The sequence below is a fragment of the Mercenaria mercenaria genome, chromosome 17 (assembly GCF_021730395.1).
Source record: "Mercenaria mercenaria strain notata chromosome 17, MADL_Memer_1, whole genome shotgun sequence".
Taxonomy (NCBI): Eukaryota; Metazoa; Mollusca; class Bivalvia; order Venerida; family Veneridae; genus Mercenaria; species Mercenaria mercenaria.
Genome location: NC_069377.1, coordinates 17,132,917 through 17,155,560, shown reverse-complemented (window position 1 = coordinate 17,155,560; position 22,644 = coordinate 17,132,917). Strand labels below are relative to the sequence as shown.

The 22,644-nt window shown below is 41.0% G+C and overlaps 1 protein-coding gene across 4 annotated transcripts in view; it reads left to right on the top strand.

Annotated features, from left to right (window-relative positions):
• LOC123537615 (serine/threonine-protein kinase Nek4-like) overlaps window positions 1-22,644 on the top strand; it is a 157,278-nt gene that overhangs the window by 73,973 nt on the left and 60,661 nt on the right. For 3 of the 4 annotated variants that reach the window (XM_053529204.1, XM_053529206.1, XM_053529205.1), the window contains 2 exons: window positions 1,727-1,887; window positions 17,501-17,602. In XM_053529204.1, the coding sequence (XP_053385179.1) occupies window positions 1,727-1,887; window positions 17,501-17,602 (263 nt within the window). Of the gene's footprint in view, window positions 1-1,726; window positions 1,888-17,500; window positions 17,603-19,330; window positions 21,616-22,644 lie in introns of those variants that run through there. The other variant, XM_053529207.1, reaches the window with a different exon arrangement.

Below are 22,644 nucleotides of genomic sequence, written 5' to 3'. Positions count from 1 at the left end.
TGAAACTTATTTATTCTTTTTCTAGGCAATTACCAAGCTCACTGGTCAAGTTCCATAACTCTAACTTGTATTTTGAGCAAATTAAACCCCCTTTTGGACTTAGAAAATTCTGGTTAAAGTTTACATGAAAGTTACTACTTCAAAACTAATGCAGATTATGGAATTGAAACTTAAACATGTTCTTCGGGTTATAAAACTATTGATAGCATCAAGTCCCATAACTCTGATATGCATTTTGGTCAAATTATGTCCCCTTTCGAACTTAAAACTCTTTTGATATTTAACATTTTGGGTAATAATTTCCTGCTTCTGTGACAATATTTCGAATAGTCGAGCTTGGCTGTCTTACGGACAGCTCTTGTTATTTTTGAAATGCTTTGCCAGGGATATATGTATGTATTTTTCGCACTCTGTTTATTTGGCATCTGCGTCTTGTTTCTTCCTTAACAACCTCATCTTGAGCATTATAGATAAAATTTAATCCATAGTATGTTTAGCTTTATCTGTTTCCAACCCCCAACGTACTGCCCCCATCAATGTACGCCCTAGCTTCTCTTAGAGTTCACTCCCTTTACAAATCGTCTATTCAGTTATTGTAAATAACTGTGAATAAATAAGTATCTCGTGTAACTTGTGCTATTGTTCATTTTTAGGTATTATACTTATGATTTTGGTAAGTATCAGTTGGTATGTTTTTATCTAATTTCTCGAAGAATTTATATAAACAGCTTGGAAACTTGACACTACGTTCGTACTTATCCGTACTCCAACTGCGTGTCCGTACTCAATATAAACTCGAATGCAAAGTTATTATTCTTGAAAATTGTGATCGAGCCCACCAAATGTCAAATGGTATGAACAATTATTGGTAATTTATGTTTGTAAAAATGAGAGATAAAAATCGTTTAAAAAAACCTTCGGGAGGTGCTTTTGATAGCGTTGTTTATTTCCGGGCCCTGGATACGGATATTTAAAACATGTTTACCGTTTCCAAGAACAACTGGAATGGTAAATAAAAAATGTACCGGAATCGTCAAGTCATCACGTATGAAAACAATACATAAATCGTCGTGAAATATATTTTTATGCAAGAATAGCGACAATACACGTTTTTTTGGTTATTAACATCTGCAGAAGCCCTTGGGATATGTTTGTGACCTCGACCTTCGGTCTCGGTCACAAACAATCCCGCGGGCTTCTGCAGACGTTAATACACAAAAAAACGTGTATTATCCCTACAATGGTCCTCTACCAAGATAGGCCTTTGATATTTGGTATGTAATATTGACTTATGGTCCTCTACAAAGATTGTTCAAATAATTACCCAGGGGTGAAAAGAGGCTTGAGGCCGGGGGTCCAAAGTTTTACATAGACTTATATAGGAAATTTTTTTAAAACCATCATGTCTGATAGTTCAAGGCCTAGGCCTTTGATACTTGGTATGTAGCATTGCCTAGTGGTAACTGTGGTTCTCTAACAAGATTGGTCAAATTATGCCCCTGGGATGAAAAGAGGCCTCAGCCTGGGGTCACTTGTTATATGAGTTATATAGGAAAAAATACTCCAAAAATTTTCTGATCTTATTTCCTAGCCTGTTTAATTATAATTACCTGATGGACAGGCCACAGCCGGAAATGATAATTAAAAAATAAATTTCTATTTTGGCAGTCAATGTGATTGTTCTTTCTTGATGCAGCATGTCATAAATGGAACGTCTCACTTTCAGCAATATAGACAAGCCAAGTCCAGTTTTGAAAAGAAACAAGTTAAAGATATCAACACCAATGTTACAGAAGACAGATTTGTTAGCGGACAATACAGAGTTGACCAGTAGAGAGCGTTTACCACATGGTCAAGACAGTGGGTTAGGAGTCAGTGCAGAAACTGGTCAGTATGATTCAGGAATAATATATAAAAACATCAGTAGATTAAACTCTAGACACTCATTTAGCTCAATTTTTCAGAAAATGTAGTTATTGCACTCACCCATTGGTCAGCGTCCTCTTTCCAATTCGATTAAGTTTTGTACGTAACTCTATTTTGCTTTTTACACATCTGCACGAACTTACCTGTAATGCACATTTTCTGTATTAAGTTCTGTTTTGTTTTTAGCTCAGGTGAGCAATGCTCATGGTGAGTTATTGCGATCACGCTGACTGTCTGTTGTACGTCCTTTGTCAACAATTGTGTTTAAAAGACATCTCCTCCAAAACCACTGAATGGATTTTGATGAAACTTGGCATGGATGTTCCTTGGATGGTCCTGTACCAAAATGTTTCAGACGGTTCTGCTTGGTTGCACATAGGGGCCATCAAGCTAAAAATAGAAAAATCTTCAAACAACATCTCATACTAAACCGATGGTCCGATTTTGAAATAATTTCACACAAATGGTCCTTATGTTACCCTTTACCAAGATTATTCAAATTATACCAATTAATTTGTCAAAAAACATGGCTGCCAGGATGCGTGGTCACTATTCCCTATATGTATATAGTGGAAATTTAAAAAATCTTCTTGTGTGAAACTGCATGCTAGATTTTAAAATAATTTTACACAAATGGTTCATGTGTGACCCTCTACCAAGAATATTCAGATTATTTTGAATAGTGAAAAAACATGGCTGCCAGAGGGCATGGCCACTTTTCCCTATATGTATATAGTGGAAATTTTAAAAATCTTCTTGTGTGAAACTGCTGGCCCGATTTTAGAATAATTTTACACAAATGGTTCATGTGTGACCCTCTACCAAGAATATTCAGATTATTTTGAATAGTGAAAAAACATGGCTGCCAGAGGGCATGGCCACTTTTCCCTATATGTATATAGTGGAAACTTTAAAAATCTTCTTGTGTGAAACTGCTGGCCCGATTTTAGAATAATTTTACACAAATGGTCGTTGTGTGACCCTCTACCAAGATTGTTCAAATTATTTTGAATCGCCAGGCACTATTCTGGTGTTGATGTAGGTTAGGATCATGATAGAGTAGTGGGAGATGTTGCCAGACACTGTCCTGGTGTTGATTTTGATTAGGATCATGGTAAAAGTATGGGAGCTGTTTTCCAACACTGTCCTGGTGTTATTTTGATTAGGATCATGGTAGAGTAATGGAGTTGTTGCCAGACACTGTCCTGGGTGTTGATTTGATTAGGATCATGGTAGAGTAGGGGAGTTTGATGCAGACACTGTCCTGGTGTTGATGTATATTTGCATCATGATAGAGTAGTGGTAGCTGTTGCCAGACACTGTCCTGGTGTTGATTTTGATTAGGATCATGGTAGAGTAGTGGGAGTTGTTGCCAGACACTGTCCTGGTGTTGCTTTTGATTAGGATCATGGTAGAGTAGTGGGAGTTGATGCAAGACACTGTCCTGGTGTTGATGTATATTTGCATCATGATAGAGTACTGGGAGCTGTTGCCAGACACTGTCCTGATTTTGATTAGGATCATGGTAGAGTAGTGGTAATTGTTGCCAGGCACTGTCCTGGTGTTGATTTTGATTGGGATCATGGAAGAGTAGTTGGAGTTATTGCCAGACCTGTCCTGGTGTTCATGTTGATTAGGATAATGGTAGATAGTGGGGGATGTTGGGCCCGACACTGTCCTGGTGTTGATTTTGATTGGGATCATGGAAGAGTAGTTGGAGTTATTGCCAGACACTGTCCTGGTGTTCATGTTGATTAGGATAATGGTAGAGTAGTGGGAGATGTTGCCAGACACTGTCCTGGTGTTGATTTTGATTAGGATCATGGTTGAGTAGTGGGAGATGTTGCCAGACACTGTCCTGGTGTTGATTTTGATTAGGATCATGGTTGAATAGTGGGAGTTGATGCCAAGACACTGTCCTGGTGTTCATGTAGGTTTGCATCATGGTAGAGTAGTGGTAGTTGTTGCCAGACACTGTCCTGGTGTTGATTTTGATTAAGATCATGGTAGAAATAGTGGGAATTGTTGCAAGACACTATCCTGGTGTTGATGTAGGTTTGCATCATAGTAGAGTAGTGGTACTTGTTGCCAGACACTGTCCTAGTGTTGATTTTGATTATGATCATGGTAGAGTAGTGGAAGTTGTTGCCAGACACTGTCCTGGTGTTGATTTTTATTAGGATCATGGTAGAGTAGTGGGAGTTGATGCCAGACACTTTCCTGGTGTCCATGTAGGTTTGCATCATAGTAGAGTAGTGGTAGTTGTTGCCAGACACTGTCCTGGTGTTGCTTTTGATTAGGATCATGGTAGAGTAGTGGGAGTTGATGCAAGACACTGTCCTGGTGTTGATGTATGTTTGCATCATGACAGAGTAGTGGGAGCAGTTGCCAGACACTGTCCTGATTTTGATTAGGATCATGGTAGAGTAGTGGTAATTGTTGCCAGGCACTGTCCTGGTGTTGATTTTGATTGGGATCATGGAAGAGTAGTTGGAGTTATTGCCAGACACTGTCCTGGTGTTCATGTTGATTAGGATAATGGTAGAGTAGTGGGAGATGTTGCCAGACACTGTCCTGGTGTTGATTTTGATTGGGATCATGGAAGAGTAGTTGGAGTTATTGCCAGACACTGTCCTGGTGTTCATGTTGATTAGGATAATGGCAGAGTAGTGGGAAATGTTGCCAGACACTGTCCTGGTGTTGATTTTGATTAGGATCATGGTAGAAATAGTGGGAATTGTTGCAAGACACTATCCTGGTGTTGATGTAGGTTTGCATCATAGTAGAGTAGTGGTACTTGTTGCCAGACACTGTCCTGATGTTGATTTTGATTATGATCATGGTAGAGTAGTGGAAGTTGTTGCCAAGACACTGTCCTGGTGTTGATTTTGATTAGGATCATGGTAGAGTAGTGGGAGTTGATGCCAGACACTGTCCTGGTGTCCATGTAGGTTTGCATCATGGTAGAGTAGTGGTAGTTGTTGCCAGACACTGTCCTGGTGTTGATTTTGATTAGGATCATGGTAGAGTAGTGGGAGTTGTTGCAAGACACTGTCCTGGTGTTGACTTTGATTAGGATCATGTTAGAGTAGTGGGAGTTGATGCCAGACACTGTCCTGGTGTTGATGTATGTTTGCATCATGATAGAGTTGTGGGAGCTGTTGCCAGACTGTCCTGGTGTTGATTTTGATTAGGATCATGGTAGAGTAGTGGTAATTGTTGCCAGACATTGCTCTGGTGTTCATTTTGATTAGGATCATGGTAGAAATAGTGGGAATTGTTGCAAGACACTATCCTGGTGTTGATGTAGGTTTGCATCATAGAAGAGTAGTGGTACTTGTTGCGAGACACTGTCCTGGTGTTGATTTTGATTAGGATCATAGTCGAGTAGTGGAAGTTGTTGCCAGACACTGTCCTGGTGTTGATTTTTATTAGGATCATGGTAGAGTAGTGGGAGTTGATGCCAGACACTGTCCTAGTGTTGATGTAGGTTTGCATCATGGAAGAGTAGTGGTAGTTGTTGCCAGACACTGTGCTGGTGTTGATTTTGATTAGGATCATGGTAGAGTAGTGGTAGTTGTTGCCAGACACTGTCCTGGTGTTGATTTTGATTAGGATCATGGTAGAAATAGTGGGAATTATTGCCAGACATTGACCTGGTGTTGATGTAGGTTTGCATCATGGTAGAGTAGTGGTAGTTGTTGCCAGACACTGTCCTGATGTTGATTTTGATTAGGATCATGGTAGAGTAGTGGGAATTGTTGCAAGACACTATCCTGGTGTTGATGTAGGTTTGCATCATGGTAGAGTAGTGGTAGTTGTTGCCAGACACTTTCCTGGTGTTGATTTTGATTATGATCATGGTAGAGAAGTGGTAGTTGTTGCCAGACACTGTCCTGATGTTGATTTTGATTAGGATCATAGTAAAGTAGTGGGAGTTGTTGCCAGACACTGTCCTGGTGTTGATTTTGATTGGGATCATGGTAGAAATAGTGGGAATTGTTGCAAGACACTGTCCTGGTGTTATGTAGGTTTGCATCATGGTAGAGTAGTGGTAATTGTTGCCAGACACTGTCCTGGTGTTGATTTTGATTATGATCATAGTAGAGTAGTGGGAATTGATGCCAGACACTGTCCTGGTGTTGATTTTGATTAGGATCATGGTAGAGTAGTGGGAGTTGTTGCCAGACACTGTCCTGGTGTTCATGTAGGTTTGCATCATGGTAGAGTAGTGGTAGTTGTTGCCAGACACTGTCCTGGTGTTGATTTGGTTAGGATCATGGAAAAAATAGTGGGAATTGTTGCCAGACACTATCCTGGTGTTGATGTAGGTTTGCATCATGGTAAAGTAGTGGTAGTTGTTGCCAGACACTGTCCTAGTGTTGATTTTGATTATGATCATGGTAGAGTAGTGGAAGTTGTTGCCAGATAGACACTGTCCTGGTGTTGATTTTTTAGCTCACATGTCACAAAGTGACAGTGTGAGCTTTTGTGATCGCGCAGCGTCCGTCGTCCGTCGTCCGTGCGTAAACTTTTGCTTGTGACCTCTCTAGAGGTCACATTTTTCATGGGATCTTTATGAAAGTTGGTCAGAATGTTCATCTTGATGATATCTAGGTCAAGTTCGAAACTGGGTCACGTGCAGTCAAAAACTATGTCAGTAGGTCTAAAAATAGAAAAACCTTGTGACCTCCCTAGGGGCCATATTTTTCACAAGATCTTCATGAAAATTGGTCAGAATGTTTACCTTGATGATATCTAGGTCAAGTTCGAAACTGGGTCATGTGCCTTCAAAAACTAGGTCAGTAGGTCAAATAATAGAAAAACCTTGTGACCTCTCTAGAGGCCATATTTTTCATGGGATCTGTATGAAAATTGGTCTGAATGTTCATCTTGATGATATCTAGATCAAGTTCGAAACTGGGTCAGCTGCAGTCAAAAACTAGGTCATTAGGTCTAAAAATAGAAAAACCTTGTGACCTCTCTAGAGGTCATACTTTTGAATGGATCTTCATGAAAATTGGTCAGAATGTTCACCTTGATGATATCTAGGTCAAGTTCGAAACTGGGTCACGTGCCGTCAATAACTAGGACAGTAGGTCTAATAATAAAAAAACCTTGTGACCTCTCTAGAGGCCATATTTTTCATGGGATCTGTATGAAGGTTGGTCTGAATGTTCATCTTGATGATATCTAGGCCAAGTTCGAAACTGGGTCAACTGTGGTTAAAAACTAGGTCAGTAGGTCTAAAAATAGAAAAACCTTGTGACCTCTCTAGAGGCCATATTTTTCACAAGATCTTCATGAAAATTGGTCTGAATGTTCACCTTGATGATATCTAGGTCAAGTTCGAAACTTGGTCATGTGCCTTCAAAAACTAAGTCAAATAGGTCAAATAATAGAAAAACCTTGTGACCTCTCTAGAGGCCATATTTTTCATGGATCTGTATGAAAGTTGGTCAGAATGTTCATCTTGATGATATCTAGGTCAGTTCGAAACTGGGTCACGTGCGGTTTAAAAACTAGGTCAGTAGGTCTAAAAATAGAAAAACCTTGTGACCTCTCTAGGGGCCATATTTTTCACAAGATCTTCATGAAAATTGGTCAGAATGTTCACCTTGATGATATCTAGGTCAAGTTCGAAACTGGGTCACGTGCCTTCAAAAACTAGGTCAGTAGTCAAATAATAGAAAAACCTTGTGACCTCTCTAGAGGCCATATTTTTCATGGGATCTGTATGAAAATTGGTCTGAATGTTCATCTTGATGATATCAAGGATCAGGTTCGAAACTGGGTCACTGCGGTGAAAAACTAGGTCATAAGTCTAAAAATAGAAAAAAACCTTGGACCCTCCAGAGGTCATCTTTGAAAGATCTTCATGAAAATTGGTCAGAAATGTTTACCCTTGATGAATCTAGGACAAGTTTGAAACTGGGTCACGTGGGCCGACATCACTAGGTCAGTAGGTCAAATAATAAAAAAACCTTGTGACCTCTCTAAGGCCATACTTTTCATGGGATCTGTATGAAGGTTGGTCTGAATGTTCATCTTGATGATATCTAGGCCAAGTTTGAAACTGGGTCAACTGTGGTTAAAAACTAGGTCAGTAGGTCTAAAAATAGAAAAACCTTGAGACCTCTCTAGAGGCCATATTTTCAAAAGATCTTCATGAAAATTGGTCTGAATGTTCACCTTGATGATATCTAGGTCAAGTTTGAAACTGGGTCATGTGCCTTCAAAAACTAGGTAAGTAGGTCAAATAATAGAAAAACCTTGTGACCTCTCTAGAGGCCATATTTTTCATGGGATCTGTATGAAAGTTGGTCTGAATGTTCATCTTGATGATATCTAGGTCAAGTTTGAAACTGGGTCAGCTGCGGTCAAAAACTAGGTCATTAGGTCTAAAAATAGAAAAACCTTGTGACCTGTCTAGAGGCCATACTTTTGAATGGATCTTCATGAAAATTGGTCAGAATGTTCACCTTGATGATATCTAGGTCAAGTTTGAAACTGGGTCACGTGCCATCAATAACTAGGTCAGTAGATCAAATAATGAAAAAAACCTTGTGACCTCTCTGGAGGCCATATTTTTCATGGGATCTGTATGAAGGTTGGTCTGAATGTTCATCTTTATGATATCTAGGTCAGGTTCAAAACTGGGTCACATGAGCTGAAAAACTAGGTCACTTTGTCAAATAATAGAAAAAAAACGACGTCATACTCATTTCAAAACTGGGTCATGTTGGGACAGGTGAGCGATTCAGGACCATCATGGTCCTCTTGTATTAGAATCATGGTAGAGTAGTGGGAGTTGATGCCAGACACTGCCCTGGTGTCCATGTAGGTTTGCATCATGGTAGAGTAGTTGGAGTTATTGCCAGACACTGTCCTGGTGTTCATGTTGATTAGGATAATGGTAGAGTAGTGGGAAATGTTGCCAGACACTGTCCTGGTGTTGATTTTGATGAGGATCATGGTTGAGTAGTGGGAGATGTTGCCAGACACTGTCCTGGTGTTGATTTTGATTAGGATCATTGTTCAGTAGTGGGAGTTGATGCCAGACACTGTCCTGGTGTTCATGTAGGTTTGCATCATGGTAGAGTAGTGGTAGTTGTTGCCAGACACTGTCCTGGTGTTGATTTTGATTAGGATCATGGTAGAAATAGTGGGAATTGTTGCAAGACACTATCCTGGTGTTGATGTAGGTTTGCATCATAGTAGAGTAGTGGTACTTGTTGCCAGACACTCTCCTAGTGTTGATTTTGGTTATGATCATGGTAGAGTAGTGGAAGTTGTTGCCAGATAGACACTGCCCTGGTGTTGATTTTTATTAGAATCATGGTAGAGTAGTGGGAGTTGATGCCAGACACTGTCCTGGTGTCCATGTAGGTTTGTATCATGGTAGAGAAGTGGTAGTTGTTGCCAGACACTGTCCTGGTGTTGATTTTGATTAGGATCATGGTAGAGTAGTGGGAGTTGTTGCAAGACACTGTTCTTGTGTTGACTTTGATTAGGATCATGTTAGAGTAGTGGGAGTTGATGCCCGACACTGTCCTGGTGTTGATGTATGTTTGCATCATGATAGAGTTGTGGGAGTTGTTGCCAGACACTGTCCTGGTGTTGATTTTGATTAGGATCATGGTAGAGTAGTGGTAGTTGTTGCCAGACACTGTCCTGGTGTTGATTTTGATTAGGATCATGGTAGAAATAGTGGGAAATATTGCCAGACATTGACCTAGTGTTGATGTTGGTTTGCATCATGGTAGAGTAGTGGTAGTTGTTGCCAGACACTGTCCTGATGTTGATTTTGATTAGGATCATGGTAGAGTAGTGGGAATTGTTGCAAGACACTATCCTGGTGTTGATGTAGGTTTGAATCATGGTAGAGTAGTGGTAGTTGTTGCCAGACACTGTCCTGGTGTTGATTTTGATTGGGATCATGGTAGAAATAGTGGGAATTGTTGCAAGACACTGTCCTGGTGTTATGTAGGTTTGCATCATGGTAGAGTAGTGGTAATTGTTGCCAGACACTGTCCTGGTCTTCATTTTGATTATGATCATAGTAGAGTAGTGGGAATTGATGCCAGACACTGTCCTGGTGTTGATTTTGATTAGGATCATGGTAGAGTAAGGGGAGTTGATGCCAGACACTGTCCTGGTGTTCATGTAGGTTTGCATCATGGTAGAGTAGTGGTAGTTGTTGCCAGACACTGTCCTGGTGTTGATTTGGTTAGGATCATGGAAGAAATAGTGGGAATTGTTGCCAGACACTATCCTGGTGTTGATGTAGGTTTGCATCATGGTAGAGTAGTGGTAGTTGTTGCCAGACACTGTCCTGGTGTTGATTTGGTTAGGATCATGGAAGAAATAGTGGGAATTGTTGCCAGACACTATCCTGGTGTTGATGTAGGTTTGCATCATGGTAGAGTAGTGGTAGTTGTTGCGAGACACTGTCCTAGTGTTGATTTTGATTATGATCATGGTAGAGTAGTGGAAGTTGTTGCCAGATAGACACTGTCCTGGTGTTGATTTTTATTAGAATCATGGTAGAGTAGTGGGAGTTGATGCCAGACACTGTCCTGGTGTCCATGTAGGTTTGCATCAGGGTAGAGTAGTTCGAGTTATTGCCAGACACTGTCCTGGTGTTCATGTTGATTAGGATAATGGTAGAGTAGTGGGAAATGTTGCCAGACACTATCCTGGTGTTGATTTTGATTAGGATCATGGTTGAGTAGTGGGAGATGTTGCCAGACACTGTCCTGGTGTTGATTTTGATTAGGATCATTGTTCAGTAGTGGGAGTTGATGCCAGACACAGTCCTGGTGTTGATGTAGGTTTGCATCATGGTAGAGTAGTGGTAGTTGTTGCCAGACACTGTCCTGGTGTTGATTTTGATTAGGATCATGGTAGAAATAGTGGGAATTGTTGCAAGACACTATCCTGGTGTTGATGTAGGTTTGCATCATAGTAGAGTAGTGCTACTTGTTGCCAGACACTGTCCTAGTGTTGATTTTGATTATGATCATGGTAGAGTAGTGGAAGTTGTTGCCAGATAGACACTGTCCTGGTGTTGATTTTTATTAGAATCATGGGAGAGTAGTGGGAGTTGATGCCAGACACTGTCCTGGTGTTGATGTAGGTTTGCATCAGGATAGAGTTGTGGGAGTTGTTGCCAGACACTGTCCTGGTGTTGATTTTGATTATGATCATGGTAGAGTAGTTGGAGTTGTTGCCAGACACTGTCCTGGTGTTCGTGTTGATTAAGATAATGGTAGTGGGAGATGTTGCCAGACACTGACCTGGTGTTGATTTTGACTAGGATCATGGTTGAGTAGTGGGAGTTGATGCCAGACACTGTCCTTGTGTTCATGTAGGTTTGCATCATGGTAGAGTAGTGGTCGTTGTTGCCAGACATTGCTCTGGTGTTGATTTTGATTAGGATCATGGTAGAAATAGTGGGAATTGTTGCAAGACACTATCCTGGTGTTGATGTAGGTCTGCATCATAGTAGAGTAGTGGTACTTGTTGCCAGACACTGTCCTGGTGTTGATTTTGATTAGGATCATAGTAGAGTAGTGGAAGTTGTTGCCAGACACTGTCCTGTTGTTGATTTTTATTAGGATCATGGTAGAGTAGTGGAAGTTGATGCCAGACACTGTCCTAGTGTTGATGTAGGTTTGCATCATGGTACAGTAGTGGTAGTTGTTGCCAGACACTGTCCTGGTGTTGATTTTGATTAGGATCATGGTAGAGTAGTGGTAGTTGTTGCCAGACACTGTCCTGGTGTTGATTTTGATTAGGATCATGGTAGAGTAGTGGGAGTTGATGCCAGACACTGTCCTGGTGTTCATGTAGGTTTGCATCATGGTAGAGTAGTGGTAGTTGTTGCCAGACACTGTCCTGGTGTTGATTTGGTTAGGATCATGGAAGAAATAGTGGGAATTGTTGCCAGACACTATCCTGGTGTTGATGTAGGTTTGCATCATGGTAGAGTAGTGGTACTTGTTGCCAGACACTGTCCTAGTGTTGATTTTGCTTATGATCATAGTAGAGTAGTGGGAATTGATGCCAGACACTGTCCTGGTGTTGATTTGGTTAGGATCATGGAAAAAATAGTGGGAATTGTTGCAAGACACTATCGTGGTGTGGATGTAGGTTTGCATCATGGTAGAGTAGTGATAGTTGTTGCCAGACACTGTCCTAGTGTTGATTTTGCTTATGATCATAGTAGAGTAGTGGGAATTGATGCCAGACACTGTCCTGGTGTTGATTTTGATTAGGATCATGGTAGAGTAGTGGGAGTTGATGCCAGACACTGTCCTGGTGTTCATGTAGGTTTACATCATGGTAGAGTAGTGGTAGTTGTTGCCAGACACTGTCCTTGTGTTGATCTTGATTAGGATCATGAAAGAGTAGTGGGAGTTGATGCCAGACACTGTCCTGGTGTTGATTTTGATTAGGATCATTGTAGAATAGTGGGAGTTGATGCCAGACACTGTCCTGGTGTTCATGTAGGTTTGCATCATTGTAGAGTAGTGGTAGTTGTTGCCATACACTGTCTTGGTGTTGATCTTGATTAGGATCATGGTAGAGTAGTGGGAGTTGATGCCAGACACTGTCCTCTGTGTTGATATTGGTTACGATCATTGTAGAATAGTGGGAGTTGATGCAAGACACTGTCTATGGGTTGATTTTGGTTTGGATGATGGTAGACTCGTGGGAATTGAAGCCAGACACTGTCCTGGTGTTGATTTTGGTTAGGATCGTGCTAGAGTAATGGTAGTTGATGCCATACACTGTCCTGGTGTTGATGTATGTTTGCATCATGGTAGAGTAATGGTAGTTGTTGCCACACACTGTCGTGGTGTTGATATTGGTTACGATCATGGTAGAGTAGTGGGAGTTGATGCCAGACACTGTCCTGGTGTTGATATAGGTTTGCATCATGGTAGAGTAGTGGTAGTTGTTGCCAGACACTGTCTTGGTGTTGATTTTGATTAGGATCATGGTAGAGTAGTGGGAGTTGTTGCAAGACACTATCCTGGTGTTGATGTAGGTTTGCATCATAGTAGAGTAGTGGTAGTTGTTGGCAGACACTGTTCTGGTTTTGATTTTGATTAGGATTATGGTAGAGTAGTGGGAGTTGATGCCAGACACTGTCCTGGTGTTCATGTTAGTTTGCATCATGGTGGAGTAGTGGTAGTTGTTTCCAGACACTGTCCTGGTGCTGATTTTGATTAGGATCATGGTAGAGTAGTGGGAATTGTTGCCAGACACTGTCCTGGTGTTGATTTTGATTAGGATCATGGTAGAGTAGTGGGAGATGTTGCCAGACACTGTCCTGGTGTTGATTTTGATTAGGATCATGGTAGAGTAGTTGGAGTTGATGCCAGACACTGTCCTGGTGTTCATGTAGGTTTGCATCATGGTAGAGTAGTGGTAGTTGTTGCCAGACACTGTCCTGGTGTTGATTTTGATTAGGATCATGGTAGAGTAGTGGGAGTTGTTGCCAGACACTGTCCTGGTGTTGATTTTGATTAGGATCATGGTAGAATAGTGGGAGATGTTGCCAGACACTGTCCTGGTGTTGATTTTGATTAGGATCATGGTAGAGTAGTGGGAGTTGTTGCCAGACACTGTCCTGGTGTTCATGTAGGTTTGCATCATGGTAGAGTAGTGGTAGTTGTTGCCAGACACTGTCCTGGTGTTGATTTTGATTAGAATCATGGTATAAATAGTTGGAATTGTTGCCAGACACTGTCCTGTTGTTGATTTTGATTAGGATCATGGTAGAGTAGTGGGAGTTGATGCCAGACACTGTCCTGGTGTTCATGTAGGTTTGCATCATGGTAGAGTAGTGGTAGTTGTTGCGAGACACTGTCCTGGTGTTGATTTTGATTAAGATCATGGTAGAGTAGTGGGAGTTGTTGCCAGACACTGTCCTGGTGTTGATATTGGTTATGATCATGGTAGAATAGTGGGAGTTGATGCCAGACACTGTCTTTGGGTTGATTTTGGTTTGGATGATGATAGACTCGTGGGAATTGATTCCAGACACTGTCCTGGTGTTGATTTTGGTTAGGATCATGCTAGAGTAATGGTAATTGATGCCAGACACTGTCTTGGTGTTGATTTTTGTTAGGATCTTGGTAGAGTAGTGGGAGTTGATGCTAGACACTGTCCTTGTGTTTGTTTTGGTTACAATCATGGTAGAGTAGTGGGAGTTGATGCCAGACACTGTCTTTGGGTTGATTTTGGTTTGGATCATGGTAGAGTAGTGGGAATTGAGCCAGACACTGTCCTGGTGTTGATTTTGGTTAGGATCATGGTAGAGTAGTAGGAGTTGATACCAGACACTGTCTTGGTGTTGATTTTGGTTAGGAGCATGGTAGAGTTGTGGGAATTGATGCCAGACACTGTCTTTGGGTTGATTTTGGTTTTGATCATGGTAGACTTGTGGGAATTGATGCCAGACACTGTCTTGGTGTTGATTTTTGTTAGGAGCATGGTAGAGGAGTGGGAATTGATGCCAGACACTCTCCTGGTGTTGATATTGGTTAGGATCATGGTAGAGTAGTGGGAATTGTTGCAAGACAATGTCCTGCTGTTGAGGAATGTTTGGATCATGGTAGAGTAGTGGGAATTGTTGTCAGGCACTCTCCTGGTGTTGATGGTTTGTATCATTGTAGAGTAGTGTTAGGTGATGACAGACACTGTCCTGGTGTTGATGTATGTTTGAAGCATGGTAGAGTTTTGGGAATTGTTGCATGGCACTGTTCTAATGTCGATGTACAGAGTTGTGGGAATTGTCGCTAGGCACTGTCCAGATGTCAATGTATGTTTGAATCATAGTCAATTAGTTGGAATTGTTGCTAGGCGCTCTCCAGGTGTCGATGTATGTTTGATAATCATGGTAGGATAGTGGGAATTATGGCTAAGCACTGTCCAGGTGTCAGTGTATGTTTGAATCATTGTAGAGTAGTGGAAATGTTGCATTGCACTGTCCTGATGGTTATGTAGGTTTGGATCATGGTAGAGTAGAGGGAATTGTTGCAAGACACTGTCCTGGTGCTGATGGTAGGTTCGGATCATGGCAGAGTAGTGGGAATTGTTGCCAGACACTGTACTGGTGTTGATGTAGGTTTAGATCATGGTAGAGTAGAGGGAATTGTTGCCAGGCACTGTCCTGGTGTCGATGTAGGTTTGGATCATGGTAGAGTAGAGGGAATTGGTGCCAGGCACTGTCCTGATGTTTATGTAGGTTTGGATCATGGTAGAGTAGAGGGAATTGTTGCAAGACACTGTCCTTGTGTTGATGGTAGGTTCAGATCATGGCAGAGTAGTGGGAATTGTTGCCAGACACTGTGCTGGTGTTGATGTAGGTTTGGATCATGGTAGAGTAGAGGGAATTGTTGCCAGGCACTGTCCTGGTGTCGATGTAGGTTTGGATCATGGTAGAGTAGAGGGAATTGGTGCCAGGCACTGTCCTGGTGTTGATGTAGGTTTGGATTATGGTAGAGAAGTGGGAATTGTTGCAAGACACTGCCCTGGTGTTGATATTGGTTAGGATCATGGTAGAGTAGTGGGAATTGTTGCAAGACAATGTCCTGGTGTTGATGTAGGTTTGGATCATACTAGGGTTGTGGTAGCTGTTGCCAAATCCTGGGTTTGATATTGGTTAGGGACATGGTAGAGTAGTGGGAATTGTTGCGAGGAACTATTCTGGTGTTGATGAAGGTTTGGAACATAGTAGAATAGTGGGAATTGTAGAGTAGTGGGAATTCTTGTCAGGCACTGTCCTGGTGTTGATGTGGGAATTGTTGCCAGATACACTCCTGATGTTGATGTAGTTTTGGATCATGGTAGAATAGTGGGAATTGTTGCTAGACACTGTCCTGGTGTTCATGTCCATTTGAATCATTGCAGTGGTAGTGGGAATTGTTGCTAGGCACTGTCCACATGTGGATGTATGTTTGAATCATGGTAGGGTTGTGGGAATTGTTGCATGGCACTGTCCTGATGTTGATGTATGTTTGAATCATGGGAGAGTAGTGGAAATTTTTGCATGGCACTGTTCTGATGTTGATGTACAGAGTTGTGGGAATTGTTGCTAGGCACTATCCTGAAGTCGATGTATGTTTGAATCGTGGTAGAGTTGTGGGAATTGTTGCATGGCACTGTTCTCTTGTCGATGTACAGAGTTGTGGGAATTGTTGCTAGGCACTATCCTGATGTCGATGTATGTTTGAATCGTGGTAGAGTTGTGGGAATTGTTGCATGGCACTGTTCTGATGTCGATGTACATATTTTTCAATGGAACTTCATGAAAATTGATCTGAATGTTCACCTTGATGATATCTAGGTCAGTTTCGAAACTGGGTCATGTGCAGTCAAAAACTAGGCCAGTAGGTATAAGAATAGAAAAACCTTGTGACCTCTCTAGAGGCCATATTTTTCATGAGATCTTCATGAAAATTAGTGAGAATGTTCACCTTGATGATATCTAGGTAAAGTTCAAAACAGGGTCACGTACCTTCGAAAACTAGGTGAATAGGTCAAATAATAGAAAAACCTTGTGACCTCTCTAGAGACCTTATTTTTCAATGGATCTTCATGAAAATTGGTCAGAATTTTTATCTTGATAATATCTAGGTTAAGTTCAAAACTGGGTCACATGAGCTCAAAAAATAGGTCACTATGTCAAATAATAGAAAAAAACGACGTCATACTCAAAACTGGGTCATGTGGGAAGAGGTGAGCGATTCAGGACCATCATGGTCCTCTTGTTGGGTAATATTTTCCTGCTTCTGGGACAATATTTCGAATAGTCGAGCTTGGCTGTCTTACGGACAGCTCTTGTTATTCAATTTTCTAAAACTGATGTGCGTTCTTGTTTGAATGTTTAAATTACAGCGGCACTTGCCTCCTTACTTGAACATGAAGGCTATGGTGAAAATAGGAACAAACTTTTTACACACCCTTTAGTAAAGTAGTTGGAATCATTGGTAAGCACTACCCTAGTGTTGTTACGGATTTGAATCATGGTTAAATGGTAAAAATTGTTGCAAGGCACTTTCATGGTGCTGTTGTGGGGTTGAATCATGCTAGATTTGTAGGAATTGTTGCTGGTGACTGTCCTGGTATTGATATAGGTTTGAATCATGGTAGAGTATTGGGAATTGTTGCTAGGCAATATCCTGGTATTGTTGTTGGTATGAATCACAGTAAAGTAGTTAAAATTGTTGTGAGTGTTGATGTAGGTTTGAATCATGGCTCTAGGTGTAATAAGTTATGGATTTATTTTAAATGTGTTTGAAATGAAACAAGCTTTTACTTATAAGGGACCAAAGATGAATGGAACAGGTTAAATGATTTTTTTTATAAATAAGTTTCCATTAATCCTGAACGATGGTCTACATTTTCACCTATGAAAAGTGATACATTTATACAGCTGTATCTATTTATTACTCAGTGTGACATAGTGAAAATAATGTTATTTTGTCTAGAACTTAGTGATCTTTAAGATTGGTAAAGTATTTTTTTATGAGACATACAGATAATTATATGTTTGTAGATATATTAAAAGAAAACAGGCTGGATGTTTCAAGACTTGATGCTGAGGCTTTGTCTGACTACTCTGATGACTTTGATGAAGCAGATTCTGATACTGAAGAAGGTAACTATTGTCAATGAGTGCCATAAAGCTACTTGTTTATGCCAGGTGATCCAGGAGTTATTCTGGACTTACAGGCTTTTACCTTTATGATACAACAGCATGAGCTTACAGACAGTAGGTGGTACTGCCGAGGTACCTGCCCAAACCTTACAGACAGTAGGTGGTACTGCCAAGGTACCTGCCCAAACCTTACAGACAGTAGGTGGTTCTGCCAAGGTACCTGCCCAAACCTTACAGACAGTAGGTGGTTCTGCCAAGGTACCTGCCCAAACCTTACAGACAGTAGGTGGTGCTGCCAAGGTACCTGCCCAAACCTTACAGACAGTAGGTGGTGCTGCCAAGGTACCTGCCCAAACCTTACAGACAGTAGGTGGTGCTGCCAAGGTACCTGCCCAAACCTTACAGACAGTAGGTGGTGCTGCCAAGGTACCTGCCCAAACCTTACAGACAGTAGGTGGTACTGCCAAGGTACCTGCCCAAACCTTACAGACAGTAGGTGGTACTACCAAGGTACCTGCCCAAACCTTACAGACAGTAGGTGGTATACAACAGCATGAGCTTACAGACAGTAGGTGGTATACAACAGCATGAGCTTACAGGCAGTAGGTGGTATACAACAGCATGAGCTTACAGGCAGTAGGTGGTATACAACAGCATGAGCTTACAGGCAGTAGGTGGTATACAACAGCATGAGCTTACAGGCAGTAGGTGGTATACAACAGCATGAGCTTACAGGCAGTAGGTGGTATACAACAGCATGAGCTTACAGACAGTAGGTGGTATACAACAGCATGAGCTTACAGGCAGTAGGTGGTATACAACAGCATGAGCTTACAGGCAGTAGGTGGTATACAACAGCATGAGCTTACAGACAGTAGGTGGTATACAACAGCATGAGCTTACAGGCAGTAGGTGGTATACAACAGCATGAGCTTACAGACAGTAGGTGGTACTGCCAAGGTACCTGCCCAAACCTTACAGACTGTAGGTGGTACTACCAAGGTACCTGCCCAAACCTTACAGACAGTAGGTGGTACTGCCAAGGTACCTGTCCAAACCTTACAGACAGTAGGTGGTACTGCCAAGGTACCTGCCCAAACCTTACAGACAGTAGGTGGTACTGCCAAGGTACCTGCCCAAACCTTACAGACAGTAGGTGGTACTGCCAAGGTACCTGCCCAAACCTTACAGACAGTAGGTGGTACTACCAAAGTACCTGCCCAAACCTTAAATAATATCTTGAGAAGAACTTGAGTCTTCATCTATGATCAAAAGCTTTGGTAATAATTTTGTATAATCAAGTATTATAGTGACACTGAATAGACATCTTGTTCATTTTCAGATGTTTTACAGAGATTCAAAGTATATGGGGGCTATATGGATGTCCCACATATCTGTCAATTGATTTGTCCTAGATTCTAAAAAATTTTACCTTTATTGGAAGTCGGCATTTGCCTTAATCTGATATAAGATGCACAATGTGGTAGGGGTAGATAATTTCAAATACCTATTTAAAGTAGATCAGGTTTGGTTCAGATATTTTTCTGATTGATGTATGTAATGATAAGCTGCAATTGAAATAAAAGTTTTCGAGATTATACTTTATATTATCTAGGAAGTATAAATCAAAACAAAAAGAACTTAAAATATCAAAATTCACCAGTTTTTAAAGGTTGTTTCCTAAATATATCTCTTAGATGCACGGTGACACCATTATTTTTCTTTTAGGGGCCTCTGTGGCCGAGTGGTTAAGGTCACTGACTTCAAATCACTTGCCCCTCATCGATGTAGGTTCGAGTCTCACTTGGGGCATTGAATTCTTCATATGAGGAAGCCATCCAGCTGGCTTATGGAAGGTCGGTCGTTATACCCAGGTGCCCATTTGTGATGAAATAATGCATGGAGGGGCACCTGGGGTCTTCCTCCACCATCAAAGCTGACCTAAAATTATGTCGATGCAATGTTAAACCTAACAAAATAAAAAAAAAAAATCTTTTCATTTTGAAGCATTCTTGTGTGTCATAAAAACAGCAAAATGTATTTGAAATTTTAACTACAGGATTTTTTTGTAGATTTAAATACATTTTTCCCTTGAAAAAAAAAATGGATGGGGTAATTATGTTAACATGTAAAAATGAAAAAGACTTGTTAATGACATTTATGCTAATATAGTAGAGTGCAACCTCTGTAGAGCAACACTCTTTGGGAGATACAAATTTTGACTTATGTAGAGGTTGTTGTTCTGGAGAGGTAAATTTGATAGTATATTTCAGCTTAGGGAAATTTGGATGATGTTGTTATAGAGAGGTTTTTTAATCCCCCGCCACTAGTAGTGGGGGTTTATAGGAATGGTCTCCGTCTGTCCTTCTGTCCGTAACACTTTCCTGTCCGCTCCATATCTCCTAAATCCCTTGAAGGATTTTCATGAAACTTGGGTCAAATGATCACCTCATCAAGACAATGTGCAGAACCCATGAGTCAGCCATGCCGGCTCAAGGTCAAGGTCACAACTCAAGGTCAAAGGTTTGAGCCTTCCATTTTGTGTCCGCTCAATATCTCCTAAACCTCTTGAAGGATTTTCTTCAAACTTGAGTCAAATGATCACCTCATCAAGACAATGCGCAGAACCCATGAGTCAGCCATATTGGCTCAAGGTCAAGGTCAAAACTGATGGTCAAATGTTTGAGCCTTCCATTTTGTGTCCGCTCTCTATCTCCTAAACCCCTTGAAGGATTTTCATCAAACTTGGGTCAAATGATCACCTCATCAAGGCGATGTGCAGAACTCATGAGTCAACCATGCCAGCTCAAGGTCAAGGTCACAACTCAAGGTCAAAGGTTTTAGCCTTCCATTTCGTGTCCGCTCTATATCTCCTAAACCCCTTCAAGGAATTTTATAAAACTTGAGTCAAATGATCACCTTATCAAAACGATGCGCAGAACTTACGAGTCAGCCATGCTGGCTCAAGGTCAAGGTCACAGCTTAGGGTCAAAGGTTTGAGCCTTCCATTTTGTGTCCACTTTGTATCTCCTAAACCCCTTGAAGGATTTTCATCAAACTTGGGTCAATTGATCACCTCATCAAGAGCTCATGAGTCAGCCATGTCAACTCAAGGTCAAGGTCACAACTCAAGGTCAAAGGTTTGAGCTCTGTTTCTTCTAAACCCCTTGAAGGATTTTCATGAAACTTGGGTCAAATGATCACCTCATCAAGACGTTGTGCAGAATTCATGAGTCAGCCATATCATTTTAAGGTCAAGGTCACAGCTAAAGGTCAAAGGTTTACCCTTTCACTATCCATAACAGTGGCGGGGGATTGAGCTGTCTTTCAGACTGTCTTGTGCTTAAGAGAGGGCCGCTCTGGAGAGGTTGTACTGTACTGATATCATCATGTTTTCATAGTGGTCTGTAACCTGAAATCCCAAAGATCAGATAGCTCAGATTTGGTGTCTGTTCATATCTTCTGAACCACTGAAATGAATTTTATAACACTCACCAGGTATCAGTTATTAACCTGCAGAGTGCACAACCCAGGTCAGTAGGTCCAAGGTCAAGGTTACACAAAAAAGTCAAAGATCAAATAGGTCTGCTTGTCACTTTTTATGAATAGATGGCAATTTTTGGGTTAAATATTTAGGTAGTTCTGTACTTTTGATTAACTGGAAGTAATGGTATAGCGTCATTTATCTGGATAATGTAGTATAAAGCCTGGAGATTTAAACAAGTATCATTTTATGAACAAATGGCAACCTGTTAGTAGAATTATAAAAATCGCAACCTTACTACCATTCTAGAGGTAAAATACGATATTAAAATTTTTGACACATTAAATAATTCCAAATTATGTCTCAAAATAAGCTGGAAATGTAGGAATCTCTTTTATCATTGTCAAGTATCTTAAAATCAAGCAGACGGACCTATACATTTTAATTCACATTATAGCCCATCTGTTAGTTTATAATTGTGAGAAGTTTCATTAAAATCTACTCTATAGAAAAAATTCTATCCACAAAAATGTCATCAAAATTGTGATTTTTCCATGGACTCCCATTATGAAACTTGTGTCGGGTCCAACTTTTCAAATCAACCTAGCAAAAAATCTAGCACACGAACATATGTTGTTTCTTTCCTTATCTACTTTGTAGATAAAAATTTGATCCAAATGTTCATAACTACCTTAGAAGAAATTTTGCTAGAATCTTTTAATTTAGGCTTGAGTACATGTCAGATATCCAGAATCACTAACTTAGGTTTGAGTACAGGTCAGATGTCCAGAATCACTAACTTAGGTTTGAGTACAGGTCAGATGTCCAGAATCACTAACTTAGGTTTGAGTACAGGTCAGATGTCCAGAATTCCTTACTTAGGCTTGAGTACAGGTCAGATGTCCAGAATCCCTTACTTAGGCTTGAGTACAGGTCAGATGTCCAGAATCCCTTACTTAGGCTCGAGTACAGGTCGGATGTCCAGAATCACTTACTTAGGCTTGAGTACAGGTCACATATCCAGAATCCCTTACTTAGGCTTGAGTACAGGTCAGATGTCCAGAATCCCTTACTTAGGCTTGAGTACAGGTCACATATCCAGAATCCCTTACTTAGGCTTGAGTACAGGTCAGATGTCCAGAATCCCTTACTTAGGCTTGAGTACAGGTCAGATGTCCAGAATCCCTTACTTAGGCTTGAGTACAGGTCAGATGTCCAGAATCCATTACTTAGGCTTGAGTACAGGTCAGATGTCCAGAATCCCTTACTTAGGCTTGAGTACAGGTCAGATGTCCAGAATCCCTTACTTAGGCTTGAGTACAGGTCAGATGTCCAGAATCCATTACTTAGGCTTGAGAACAGATCAGATGTTCAGAATCCCTTACTTAGGCTTGAGTACAGGTCAGATGTCCAGAATCCATTACTTAGGCTTGAGTACAGGTCAGATGTCCAGAATTCCTTACTTAGGCTCGAGTACAGGTCATATGTCCAGAATTCCTTACTTAGGCTCGAGTACAGGTCGGATGTCCAGAATCCCTTACTTAGGCTTGAGTACAAG